The following is a 14640-nucleotide window of genomic DNA, read 5'->3' on the forward strand; positions in this document are numbered from 1 at the left end:
GATATATAACTAAGTTAAGCTAAATATTCTGCAAAAGGATTTCCTTTGGTTTGTGGGTGTTATCCAAACAGTTACAGCCCCAAAGGACACAAGCAAATGCAAAATTCACTTCCAAAGTGAGTTTATAAGTAGTGTGCTTCAGATGGGGTGCCAGCCATTGGGCTGTACGCCAAAGGAAACAGTCCAGGGAAGGAGTACACACAGTGGGAGAGAATCTTCGACAGCCATACATCTGATGAAGGATTAATATCCAAAATATGCAAAGAACTAAAAAAAAATAAAGAGCCAAGAAAATGATCTAATTAAAAATAGGCTATAGATCTGAACAGAATTCAAAAGAAATAAAAATGGCTAAGAAATATCTCAAAAAGTACTTAACATCCTTAGCAATTAGAGAATGCAAATTAAAACTCCTTTGAGATTTCATCATCCAGCAGTCAAAATGGCTAAGATCAACTGACAGAAATGCTAGCAAGGATGTAGGGAAAGGTGAACCCTCATTTACTGTTTATGGGATTGCAAAAACAATGTATAGAATTCTTACAAAGCTAAAAATAAATCTACTATGTGACCCAGCTGTACCACTCCTTGGCCTATTGCTCAAGGATTTGACATCCTGCTCCTCAGATACTTGCTCAGCCATGTTTATTAACAGTCTATCCACAGGAGCTAGGAAATGGAAGCAACCTAAATGTCCTTCCACTGATGAATGGATGGATAATGAAAACCTAGTACAAATACACAATAAAATACTATTAAGCTGTAATGAAAAATGAAATTATGAAATGTTCAGGTACATGAATCAAGCCAGAAAAGGCTATATTGAGTTAGGTAATCCTGACCCAGAAAAAAATGCTGCATGTTCTTTCTCATCTGAAGTTCCTAGCTCCAAATCTTCAGATGTGAGTACATATCCTGGAGCAATTGCAGAAACCAAGAAAGTAAAAAGGGACTATGGATGAGAAGGAAGGAGCTCTAGAGAGGGGAGTAGCAAGATACAGGTCCTGTGAAGCGGGAAAAAATGGTATGGGAGCAATACAGAGAAGAGAGGGGAGGAAGAATAAATAACTTTGTAGATGTTTGAAAAGCCATATGGACTCATTAGTTTATGTTTATCTGAACTTACATATAATATATATAACTGTATGTATATACCAATATGTAGTTTAAATGAAAATTAGCCCCATGGAGTGATAGGATTCTCCCTGCAGTAGCCATAGACTACCTAGCAAAAACCCAAGTATAGGCATAAGAAGCTTCCTTTGTGTTGTTGGTCAGGTGATTCCAAGCAACTCCCCAAAGAGTACAAACTATTGCTCTTGCTCTTGATTGCCTCACAGAATGTGAAGGTAAGTCCCTATTGCTGAAGACCCATGCACTTTAGACACAGGACTAAGAATTCAAGCTGAATCTGACCTGGAAGCCTGCTCCTTGAGGACTAGCTTTCATAGTACTAGAATGTGCTGTGCTAGCTGCGAAAGGAGAAAAGCAATCGATAGCCCTACCCAGTTGTGATGCCTACAAAGTACAACAATGACCAACACGGCAAAGATATCCCTAAAGGTGCAATAGTGGCTGCTGTATCAGGGCAGTAATAATCTGTAATACTTTATTTCAAGACTAACAACTTGGCCTTTTTAATCTTTGTAGTAGTTTTAGAGAAAGGAAAGGCAGTAATGCTTATTGGATGTCTCTGCTCTGCTGGACAGTTTACATGCATTACCTCACATTTTATTTCATCCTTGTGTTGATCCAGCAAAGCTGGGAATGAATGAATAGTTCCAGTTAGCAGATGAAAAAATAGTGTTAAGGAGATAAAAGAATGTATTGAAAGATTTACAATTTTTAAATGGTTTGTTTCTATCTTGGTCTGTGCAGTAGTCCACAGTGCCCTGGAGGATAAGAGTGTAAAAAGATCTGTTGAAATGCATTGTAGTAAGTGGTTTTGAGGATCCTGGACAGAGTGTTGTCAGTTATGGTTTACTAGAGGACTGGTCAAAGGTTAAAAGTAAGAAGATGCTCAAAATGGGTCCTGAATGTGAGTTCCGTGAGGGTGGAGGTTTTGTCAGACTTTTTTATCCTCTCTACTCCTGTCCCAGAAATGATAACTACAGAAGTTTAAATGAAAATGGCCCTCATAGGCCCATAGGGAGTGGCACTACTAGGAGGCATGGCTTTGTTGGAGGAAGTGTGTCACCAGGCTTTGGGGTTTCAGAATCTCAAGCCAGGCCTAGTGTCACTCTCTTCTTCCTGCTGCCTGCTGATCCAGATGTAAAATCCTTGGCTCCTTCTCCAACACCATGTCTGCCTGCATGCTGCCATGCTTCCTGCCATGATGATAATGAACTGAACCTCTGAACCTGTAAGCCAGCTCAAATTAAATGTTTTTCTAAGAGTTGGCCATTGTGTCTCTTCACAGTAGTAAAAACCCTAACTATAGGACAATAACTGATGAATGGTGTTTGATAAGTATTTTTAATGATAGTTGATGAACAGGTGTTAATTGAAGTATAGGCAATCAACTACAGGTACAAAGAGACAAGAGCTATGAAAGGGCCAGTGCTGCTTACAGAATATTCTGGTGAGGCTGATGCATTGATATATTTGTGCCTAATTTTAGATAAGTGCAGAATGTGCATTTAACATATTAAGAATAATCCTTTTTTAAATTGGTTTCTGTCGATTTCTGCTATGTGGAAATAAAAAGATCTGAAATAATAAAAAAAAAGGTAGATATTTATAAACTCAAATTATGTTCTCCTTATAAATATATGAGTTGAGTTGAGGGGCTTTTAAAAGATAAAGGATTTTAAAGTAGCCCTTGTTATGTATGGTAGGATATTTAGTGTAAGAAGCCTACATACTTTCTTTTTGTCTTTCAGTGACACTGGTACAGTAGCTCCAGAAAGATGCCTCTTTGGAGTAATGCTAAATATTGCTGCAGTTTTAGGTAAGTAATAGAAGTGAGAATGGTTTTAGCCCTCAAATGAATAGTCAAATTGATGTTTCCTTCATAAAAATTATATCACTGCTTACTTTCTATTCTATAGTTGAGAATGTGTTACTACTAAATTATGGATTGTAGTTATGTTCTTAAAAAAAAAAAGAAAGAAAGAAAACTCTTGGTTATACAGTGGTAAGCATTTCTGCCTTCCAAGAAAAAAAAAAAAAAGATAGAAATGCCAAACTATAGAAATACACTCTGAAGAACTATCATATGGTTATTTGACTTCTTATCTAAATGGAGGTTCCAAACACAACCAAACCTTCCTTTGGGCCTCTTAGCTAGACTTCTTGAACAGCCGGTGTGAAATTAAGAACTGTAGGTAAAACTGATGACTACTAAGTTCTTTCATGAAAAACAGTTTAAAAGTAGACATGGAATTATGTTTTCACTTTTGATTAATATTCTAATGCCATGGAATTTACTGTAGTGGATTATATTCAAGCTCTTTTTGTGAGTCATATTATTATTAATTTAGTAAAATATTTTATGATCAAATTTGGTCATTTAGAATAATTTCATCTGGCAATTCAGTACATATTATTTTCTTGTGTGAAAAAAGAAATTAGGACTGGTGAGATGGCTCAGGAGGTAAAGGTACTTGCTACTGAGCCTGAGGACCTTGAGTTCCATCCCCAGAACCTACCTGGGGGAAGGAGAGAATCAGCTCCCAAAGACTGTCTAGTGGCACACACACACAAAATAAATAAATAAATGTAGCAGAACATTGAAAAAATAGAAGAAAAGTAATTCATAAAAATATGTTTTCTCTTTACACTCTTTAGAAACATATCCACAAAGCATGTATCTGTCGTGTTTATTATACTCCTGAGTTGTTTGGCAATAACTCTGCAGTAGAACATTTGATTGGACCTTTCTTGAAACAAGAGTATATAAAGCAGCCTCTATCTTCTTGTGTAACTGACTGTTGTGCCTACATGAGCCCACCAAGGGTAACCTGAACTAAAACAGTACAGAAATGAGGAGGGAAATTTTATTTTATCTATGCATGTCCCATCTGGATTCTACTGTTGATTTTGATGCTAAACCTAAAAATATTATGTGTTTAATATAATAAGAATGTCATAAGAGCTTTTTTCAAAAGACATCAAACTTATTTTCAAAGTTTTATGCTAAATAACTGTAGACATGAGGCCCAGGGAAGGCAAATGTCTTGCTCAGGTGTACAGAGATTCAAATAGTTCTATGGTATGACTATAAAAGTTCTCTAAAATCTACACCTGTTTTTGTGTTCTCCTTTCAAGTTAATGTTCAAAGGACAAACTGTGTTTCTGGATAGCAGCTGACCTTTGTGAACTCTTCTCTGGAATTTTATTCCCCTAGTTACTCATTACTTCGTTGTTTTTCAAATTCTCTTTTCCCAGGTCTTGCTACCATGTATGTTCGTTACAAACAAGTTCAAGCATTGAATCCTGAAGAGAACCTTATCATCAAATTCAACAAAGCTGGCCTTGTACTCGGGATACTGAGTTGTTTAGGACTTTCTCTTGTGGCAAATTTCCAGGTTTGTTTTTTAACCAAGCATGGGTATTTTCTCGAAATGCTTGGGTGTCTGTGGTAAAATGAAAAGCCGAGCTGTTCAGTCACATGCTGCTCCTGCCTCTTCACCTAACAGAATTAAGATGTATTTGACCATTTTAGAAACAGCTACTTTCACTATTAGAGTAACCCATATTCAATGATCTGAACAAACATAAATACTTAGAACTATTTGTCAATACAGTCAGGATAGTAACTAGACAGACTTCATTATACTTTGTTGGAGGTTACCTCAAGATCAGACAGAACTGATATACATTATAAATGACACATTGTGGATCTAAACTTTGTGTTTTGTTTTCTGCATTCATTCTAATTCACATCACCATACCAGTCCTCTTGGCATTTTGGATCAGATCACTCTCTTTTTATTCATTTATTTATTTATTTATATTTATATTTTTATTTATTTATTTATTTTTTTTGGTTTTTCGAGACAGGGTTTCTCTGTGTAGCTTTGCGCCTTTCTTGGAACTCACTTGGTAGCCCAGCCTGGCTTTGCCTCCCGAGTGCTGGGATTAAAGGCGTGCGCCACCACCGCCCAGCAGATCACTCTCTTGATTATACCTCCTACTTCAACTTTGGACATCTTGAACATTCTGACTTTTACTCATGACTTCATTTTTAGCCTCTAGACTGTACCTTGAATCCTAGTTGGTCTTATTAATAAAAATAAAAAATATAGGGATAAATGCTGAAAGATCAGAGAAACAAAGGAGCAAGCCACAGCCACTTCTTACCTCACCAGCTTCTCAGCCTGAAGGGGTCGAGCTCCTGTCTCCCTCCCATCTTATATTCCTCTCTCTGCCCAGTCATATCACTTCCTGTCTCCACCTCCCAAGTGCTGGGATTAAAGGTGTGTGCCACCACTGCCTGGCCTCTATGGTTACCTAGTGGCTAGCTCTGCCTTCTGATCTCCAGCTTTATTTGTTAGAGCACAAACAAAATGTCACCACAGTAGATACTAGCATCACCCAAATATCCACCTGCTCCCCTTCTTCCCTATGTAAGGTCTTGCCACTTAAAGTGGTGAATATTATCACCTACCTTTTATCCTCCTTTATAATGTTTTTAGGGGAGGTGCTTGGAGGAGAGTTTAGCACTATTTTGAATATGGTGATGACTTACTGATTTTCCTCATAAATATTTCTTAGATGCTTCTACTTCTCATTATTTTCATTTCTCCTTCCTTTCATGCCAATTCCTTTTGAAGGAATTGTTCATCTGTATTCACTCTTACTTCCTGTACTCAATTCTCAAAAAACAAAAGATTCTCTGTTGTCTTGCTAAAGCTCCAAAGAATTTATATTAAGAAAGAATAATTTGATAAACTTGGATATTGAATCTGATTAAAAGTCCTCTCTAATCTGGTTCTCTAGCCTCATTTTTTTATCACTGTGTTCTTAACATTGCCACTGTGTATAATGCTGGCCCATTTTGTTGTTGTTCCTTAAATAAAGCAGGTTTATTTAACTCCTTTACATAGGTACTTGAGCATGCTACAAGCCTCAATCTTAAGATCTAGGCCTCAGTGTAGACTACATTTTCCTAGGAAATCTTTTTTCTGGGTTCTACTGCAATATATTCTGAGTTTTCTCTTTTTATGTTCTCTAGTCTTGGAAAACTCATCCTTTATACTTCTTACTGGGTTCTAGTTTTTTTTTAATCAGTAGTTGTTTCCATTTTCCTATTATTATTATTATTATTATTACTGATGTATGTCTCACTAATCATAAGTGCAGTGGTTTGCTCACCACTGTAACTCCAGCACCTAGCACACTACTTAGTGCAGGCAAGCTCTCATTAGTTATTTAGGAACTTTTTGAGAAACACTGAAAGTACTAAAACGGTTGGGGAAAAGACCTCTTATCATATGGTTGCTTGTATTCGAGGGGAAGCCCAATAATTATTAGAATGTGGTATTTGAAAATATAATTTAATATAAATTGAATGCCTTTGAATAGTGTGTATGTAATATTCAACAAAATGGATAGTGAGTGGTAAGAGTCCTCAGTGTGCACTTACGAGAATGTTTCCCTTCTGGGAGATTTATCCTTCAGGAGGTTTGGAAGAGATTGGTAAACAGGGAGATCTGGTTTAGCTTTCTAGGGTTGTCATATGAAATACCATGAATTGGATAGCCTCAAAAAGAAAATCTCTCAAAGTCGAAGTATTAGTTGGGTTGATTCTCTTTCATGCTCTTCTTTTTGTTGTTGTGTTTTTGTTTTGTTTTTGTTTTTGTTTTTCAAGACAAGGTTTCTCTGTGTAGTTTTGGTGCCTGTCCTGGATCTCACTCTGTAGACCAGGCTGGCCTCAAACTCACAGAGATCTGCCTGGCTCTACCTCCTAAGTGCTGGGATTAAAGGCGTGTGCCACCACCACCTGGTTCTTTCATGCTCTTCTATACAACTGGCAGCCCAGAGCTTTCACGTCTCATCCCAACAGTCTATATTAACCTTAAGCTCTTTTTCCTTTGTTTCCCAATTTCTAAAATTATGAAACTAGATATAATAAGCTGCAGGTTTGTTTTTTAATATTTAGTTTATTTATACAAGTAAGCTGAAAACTTCTCATGTATATTGTTGAACTTTTCAAAATTGAAAATAATTTTCTTTTAATACAATATATTCTAATCACAGTTTCCCCTCCCTCATCTCCTCCCAGATCCTCCCCACCTCTCCACCCATCCAGCTCTCTAACTCCACACCTTCTTTCTTTCTGTAGAAAACAAACAGACAAAAGAAAAAAACAAAAGACAAATGAACCAAAATAAAACAAACAAAAATACAGAAAAGGTAGGAGAAACACACACACACACACACACACACACACACACACACACACACACATGCACACACACACACACATACACACGTGGGCCATTTAAACACACAAAGTTCATTTAAACACAAAATTGGGAACCATAACATAAACAAAAGACCAGTAAGGTAAAAAATGTCCAAACAAAGCATTATGAGACAAAAAAAATCTCCAAAATACCATGATATTTGTTTTGTGTTAGTCATCTACTGCTGAGCATGGGGCCTGCCCTTAAGTGTGCTTTGTATACCTAGCAGAGACTCCACTGAAACTCCATTGGAGAAAATTAATTTTTCGTTTGTGAGCAGTTGTTAATTTGAGATAGCTTTCTGGTTAAGGATGGGGGCACAAGTCTACTTCCTCTCTCAGTGCTGGAACCCCATCCGGCTTGGACCTGTACAGACCCCATGCATGCTGCTAGTCTCCGTGAGTTGCTATGTGTGTCAGTTCTGTTGTGTCTGGAAAGCACCGTTTCCTTGATTTCTTCTATCCCCACGGGCTGTAATGCTCTTTCCATCTCCTCCTCTACATAGTTCCCTGACCCTGAGGGAAGGGATTTGATGAAGACATCCCATTTGGGACTTAGTGTTCTAAGGTCTCTTAATCTCTGCATATTGTCCAACTATGGGTCTCAATATTCATTCCCATCTCCTGCAGGAGGAAGCTTCTCTGATTATAGCTGAGTGAAACACTGACCTATGAATATAGCAGAATGTCATAAAGAGTCATTTTTATTGCTATGTCCCTTTAGTAGAGCAGTAGTATTTGGTTTTCCCCTAGGTCCATGACCTATCTATTCTTAGGTTCTTGGCCACCCAAGCAGTGTCAGGCATGGGTTCTATCTCATGAAGTGGGCCTTAAATCCAATCAGCTAGTGGTTGATTACTCCTAGAACTTTTGTTCCACTATTGAACCAGTGTAACTTTCAGGCAGGTCACCGTTGTAGAATGAAGGGTTTGCAGCTGGATTGGTATTTACGTCTCTCCTTAGGTAGCATGTAGAGTACCGTTCAGTACCATGAACATAGTCAGTAGGTGTAAAGGCTCTAGTTAGGTAACAGCATGGCTTCTCCATGTTCAGTGAGACTTGTAGGTGTTGTCTTCAGCAATAGCGCCTTACCATCAGTTTGTGGAGAGCAACCAATTGCTTTGGTAATAGCCTGAGTGATTTGGGTGTTCTCATGGGGCCCCTTTGGCCAACAACTCAATTAGATGTAAACCTTTCCTGGCACTGGAGGTTTCACTTGATGGCAAGCGATGTTTTCTTGGGGCTTTGTTTCCCCCTGTTATTTGGTGATTCCATTTAGATTTCTTTCATATACGTATATATTTTAAGAAGCTTCTACTGTAGTAGGTTTCTGTAAGGCCCCTCGAAGTGGCTGTTAGTGTTAGTTGTCCCTCCTTACCTTCTTCTTCCTTCCCTGTTTCCATTTAATTTTATACGCCTCCATTTCAGTTTTTATACAAATACTTTCCCTCTTTTCCTTAGTTTTTGCCTTTAATTCAAGGATTTTGTTAAGGAACTGTGTACTGACATTGATTCTGCTATGTCTGTATTTAGCTTTATCAGATACAATAACCAAGCCTTCAAGCAACTAGCTCACTCTCACTGAGAAAAGAAACTGGTACCTTTGAGAAATCAAAATCTCTGATTTCTGTACATTGAGAATCACTTGTAGCAATCATTTGAGAGATACAAGATCAACTGGATTTGTGGATTATACAGCTGATGTAAAAGAAGGAACCCGAACCCTGCCCCTCCTTTGTTTTCTTAGTGATTATGCTCCCTTGGTGCCAAGTATTGGATGTGCCTTTTCTACCAAGGGAAGCACAAACACCACCAATTAAAACAAAAACAGTGATTCAACCAAAATTTGATTTAAAAAGTTGATTGTAGAAATTTGAGGTTGACAGTTGTCACTTTTAAACAAATGGAACATATGATGCTAGAAATTGAATGTAAATAAATAAGGTGAAAACACTGTAACTTACAATAATCCCTTTGGAATAATCAATACAAACTAATAGTAATCCCTGTGGCATAATCAATAACAAACTTGAGCCATGAAGGCCTTAAATTACATTTAAATTTAAACTCTCTTCCCCAGATGTGCCTAGCTCTCTGCTCTTTAACCTACTTGCCTTTTTCTATTATTATTACCATTTTGTACCTTACTATGGATGTCCTTATTTCTGACGTTTATTGTTTGTTTTTATGTACCTTCACCAGACTATAAACTGTGAGGGGTACGTGTCTATTTCATTCATTTGCATATGAATGGCTTTTAAAAGTATTTGACACTTAATAGGACCCAATAAAAATGTTAAATAAGTAAAACAAAAAAAAATACATGGATACTTGTTTCCATTTTTATTGTTGGCAAATGAAGTCATCTGGTTTCATTATAATCTTCCAGTGCTTTGGGGAAGTAATTTGTGAAATCCGCAGTTTCCCCACTTGGCCCTATTGAATTATCTGGCTTGTGCTATTAAATGATATGTTGTTGATGTGTTGTGAGTTTCTCTCGTTGACTGACTTCGTTTTTCTGCTTCTCAGAAATCAACACTATTTGTTGCACATGTATGTGGAAGTGTGCTTGCCTTTGGTATGGGTTCATTATACATGTTTGTTCAGACCATCCTTTCCTACCAAATGCAACCTAAAATTCACAGCAAACAAGTCTTCTGGGTCAGACTGCTGCTGGTTATCTGGTGTGGAGTAAGTGCACTTAGCAGTATCCTTTGTTGTAAAGTGTGGTTTGCTATTCAAAGAGAATAGAATGACAAGACAAGTGAGTACAACAGGCACAGTGTAAGTACCAGGTTGTTAACTGTAATATCTTTAGATTATTTTCTGTGTGTGGGTTTTTACCTACATGTATGTATGTGCACCGTGTGCAAACCTAGTAGTGAGCAGTATCCGAAGAGGGTGTCAGATACCATGGAATTGAACTTACGGATGGTTGTGAGACACCATGTGGGTGCTGGGAATCAGAACTTGGTCCTCTGCAAAAGCAACATGTATGTGTTTTTAAATGCTGAGGTGTTACTCCAGTACCCCACACCCCTTTAAAGTCACTCTATGCTAAAGACTGTTATTCAAGAAATTTAGACAGAAATTAAGTAATTGAGTCAGGAACAAAAATAATGTTTAGCATAGTCATATTTCAGAGAAATCAAGTAAGAATTGTTATGCTCACTTGAGAAAATTATTCAGTGGAAATTTATGGTAGAGCTGCTAGTTTTTGATCAAAGCAGGAAGGGTGTGATGGTGTAAATCATTTCCTGGGGGCCCTCTGAGTAGATCTTTAGTTTTAATACTGCCATGTGACATTAATTATTTAAAGGAATAGGATTGGACCATAGCAACAAATGTGTAAGCTAGCCTTTAAAGTGATTTTTTTTTTTTTTTTGGTTAGGATTTACAGGTTTAAACCTTCAAGTCTCTGAGATTCTTCCTTGACTTTTTTATAGTGCTGACTTGCTCATCAGTTTTGTACAGTAGTGATTTTGGTGCTGATGTAGTACAGAAACTACACTGGAACCCCGAGGACAAAGTAAGAGCTTAAAGTTTATAAAATGTGTGTGTGTGTGTGTGTGTGTGTGTGTGTGTGTGTGTGTGTGTGTGTGTGTGATTTTTTTTAAGGATTTATTTTCATTTTAAATTTATTTGTGTGTATCTGTATGTCATGTATGCATGGATGCCTACACAGACAAGAAGAGGGCGTTGGATCCCTTTGAGCTATATTTACATGCAAATAGGAACTGCCCAACATGGGAGCTGGGAGCCAAACTTGGTTCCTCTGGAAGAGCAGCAAGCATTCTAACCACTGGGCCATCTCTCCAGCCCTGTATCATATGTTACAAGTTAGTATACAAACTCTAAAAATAATCCTTATGAAAGTTTATAGTGAGTATTCTTGAACTTTTCCTAGTGTCATTTTTATGAATTTTATGCAGATACATTCACACTCATGCACTTTGTGTGTGTGTGTGTGTGTGTGTGGGTGTGTGTGTGTGCACACTTGCACATGTGTATACACACCTGAAAGCCAGAGGACAATCTCAGGTGTCATTCCTCAGGTTCTATACAGCTCGTTTTTTGAGACAGAGTATTTCACTGGCCTAGAGGTCGCTGATGTGGCTGTGGTGTCTGGCCACCACCTCCAACAATTGCCTGGTTCCACCTCCTTGGTTCTAGGGTCTCAGACACATGCACCTTCACACTGGCTTTTTGTGTGGTTCTGGTGAGAGAATGAAGGTCCTCACATTTACACAACAAGCACTAACAACTGAGCATCTCCCCAGACTCCCTCCAAATATACTTTTTAAAGACTTACAATGTTGGGCATCAAACAAAGGGTCTTGTAAAAGCTAGGCACAACTTGTTGTTTGGTGGGGGGGGTATATTTAATTTCACTCTATGGTCTAGCTGACATTAAATTTGTGATCTTTCCTCAGCCTCCTAAGTGTAAGGATTACATGTGTTGATTTATCAATCTTATAGCTCAGGGGGAAGAAGTAACTCCTTGGTTGTACAGTGTAGATTCTGTTTTGTTTTGGTTATTTAATGGAAATTATATTTGTTCTAAGTGAAACTCAGACATCTAGTATGGTTTAGGAGATATATTCCTAACAGCTACTGCAATTCTCAAAACACATTCAAAGGTTGATTATCAGAGGGAAGATTGGCCTATAAGAATTTGATGTTGCTTAATTTGAAAAATACTATAGATTATTTGAATAATTGTGAATAAAACTTCACAGAACTATCCTGTTTTTCCTCTTTGACTCAAGGGTTATGTGCTTCATATGGTCACTACTGCAGCAGAATGGTCTATGTCATTTTCCTTCTTCGGATTTTTCCTGACTTATATTCGTGATTTTCAGGTAAAAAATAGTTTCAATTTTATTCAGTAGAACTTCATGTGGAATAGCAGGATATGTCATTGGCAGATTCCCTGTCCTTTTTGAAAATGAGCAATTTAAAATCTGGTACCAGAGAAAGTGATAGAAGAGTAACTCCTGGTGAAATTATTTCTGGATTTGAGGAAGTAGTATGTTGCAAGTAAATTTCAGCCTTGATAATGGAATTGCAAAGCATATCTGAAGAAATTATTTGATAGACTTCTATAATCTGGTGCATTCACATAGGCCCAGCCCTAACACAATATTTCACAAAAAAACTACAAAAGAAAAACAGGAAGCTTACTGAGGCAATAGGGTGATTTTCCCATTTCAGTTGGTGCTAGGATGATGCCTGTGGCAGTGACTTCCTCTTCCCCATTAGATCAGTTTTTATCTCTGACTTCATAAGGGAGCCTGTGGAGCATAGTGAAGAGATAGTCTCTCATAAGCACCGAACTTCTCTGTATGATTTTCTTTTCTGTTCCAGAAAATTACATTACAGGTGGAAGCCAATTTACATGGACTGACCCTCTATGACACTGCCCCTTGCCCTGTCACCAGTGAAAGAACACCACTGCTTTCCAGAGACTTTTAATGAAGGGGTAAAATACTTCTGTGATAACTATGAGTCTCAGGGATTTGAGAAAGATGCACAAACATTGCTTATTAAACTCTGAAAATTTGAAGTAGTTAATCAAGGCTGACAGTGACATTAATGAAAGATGATAATCAGGAGAAATGTAATAAGCCATCTGATAAGTTTTCTTAAAGGATGTCATTAAGAAGATTATCTAAAAACATTTATGCCTAGACTTCTTTTTTTTAATCTCAGAAAATAAAACCAAAGGTTATTCCATTGTAGTGTTTGCTATTTTATTGAAGAAGAAAAACAGACTGAAGTACACCAAGTTGTCTATATAACTGGCCTTAAATATTTCGTAAGTCATTTTAAAAACATCTTTTGTTATGAGCACTTTTATGAGAGACATTTTCCATAACCCATAATAATCAGCATTGGTCAGCAGATCATTTAGAATCAGGGTTTGAAGTTGAAGTTTTACCTTATTAATACATTTCTTATAGTGCTTAAAAATGTGTCATACTGTTGTTGTTGTTGTATAATTCCCCCCCCCCCCCCCCCCCCCCCGTAAATAAGAGCTGGCCTGAGTTCAAATGAGTTCTTTGATGGCTTCAGTTTTGCACAAAAAAGTCAGTGGGTATTTATTTGATTCTGGACACATGAATACTAACAGATCTATCATATGTGCTTGCAATAATTTCATAGTCTGGTCTCTGAGATTAGATTTTTAATTACCAGTGAAAGAAACAAGTATTGTTGCAAACACACCACCATCTTGTTCTTTATAAAAATAAATGTTAATGGCTGATGACATTGGCAGCCTGACGACCTGAATTCAATACGTGGGACCCGCAGGGTGGAAAGGAGGAAATGACTCCTCTTACCGTTATTCTCTGACCTCCATGTGCACATGCACACACAATAAAGAAATGAATGTGATAGTAGATAATACACAAACGATGGTTGATGTTCCTAAATAAGATTGCAAAGTCTGTAAACCAAAGTAGATATGAATAATAACAAATAAAAGTTACTCTACACTCCAGCTAGGAGCTTCTTTGTTTTTCATTTATAGAAAATTATAATTACTAGTAAGAGTAGTTTTGAGTAGATATTTAGCCTTTTTACTGGAATTTGATCTTTTTAGAACCTAGATCTGAAGAAGAGACCGAAATCCAAAATAAAAACCTACTCTAAGATAATAGTGTTATATGAATCTTTTTTCTCATTATGCAAATGATTGTAAAGTTTTTATTTAGATCTCTGTGTGGATAAAGGATAGTTTCTAGATTCCCACTAAGATTAAAAGGGAGTCTAACTAGTTTTTAAAGGAATCTTTGATGAATACTCACACAATTTATATTTTTGGAAGAGATGGGACTGAGACCAGAAGAAAAGATAGTGATAAAAAGTTTTAAATGTATCAAGTAAACTGTCTATATGGTGGAACTGCAGACTTAAGTTATAAGTTGTTAAATACAAAAAGTAGTAACTATTTTTGAAGAAATTTCTTAGACTAATAGAGAAATGGAGTATTTACCTGTGCCAAGCAATAGTGGACAAGGGTGACATTTCGGGAAATGTTGATTAATTGACCGTTGCTACTACTAGAACAAATTGCATACAAATCATGAAAAGCTATTAATGCTGCTGAAAAAACCGAACTGTGACCACGCATGGAAAGTATCTTTTCCTGTGGTTTCTCTACCAGTAAGTCAAGTTATGAAGTATCCATGATGAGAAGGAAAGCGATAGAGTGAAAATTCATG

At 37.1% G+C, this 14640-nt stretch overlaps 1 protein-coding gene across 16 annotated transcripts in view; it reads left to right on the plus strand.

Annotated features, from left to right (window-relative positions):
- Dram2 (DNA damage regulated autophagy modulator 2) overlaps positions 1-14640 on the plus strand; it is a 63851-nt gene that overhangs the window by 13133 nt on the left and 36078 nt on the right. For 7 of the 16 annotated variants that reach the window (XR_008216325.1, XR_008216323.1, XR_008216324.1 and 4 more), the window contains exons 6-10: positions 2883-2950; positions 4390-4529; positions 9941-10118; positions 10858-10940; positions 12181-12273. Coding sequence is in view for 13 of the 16 variants with exons in the window: in XM_052730537.1 (XP_052586497.1) it covers positions 2883-2950; positions 4390-4529; positions 9941-10118; positions 10858-10940; positions 12181-12273 (562 nt within the window). In the remaining 3 variants the exon portion in view is untranslated. Of the gene's footprint in view, positions 1-2882; positions 2951-4389; positions 4530-9940; positions 10119-10857; positions 10941-12180; positions 12274-12778; positions 13917-14640 lie in introns of those variants that run through there. The other 9 variants (XM_052730533.1, XM_052730528.1, XM_052730535.1 and 6 more) reach the window with 2 other exon arrangements.

Source organism: Peromyscus californicus, unplaced genomic scaffold (assembly GCF_007827085.1).
Source record: "Peromyscus californicus insignis strain IS unplaced genomic scaffold, ASM782708v3 Scaffold_9__1_contigs__length_137607984, whole genome shotgun sequence".
NCBI classification, from domain to species: Eukaryota; Metazoa; Chordata; class Mammalia; order Rodentia; family Cricetidae; genus Peromyscus; species Peromyscus californicus.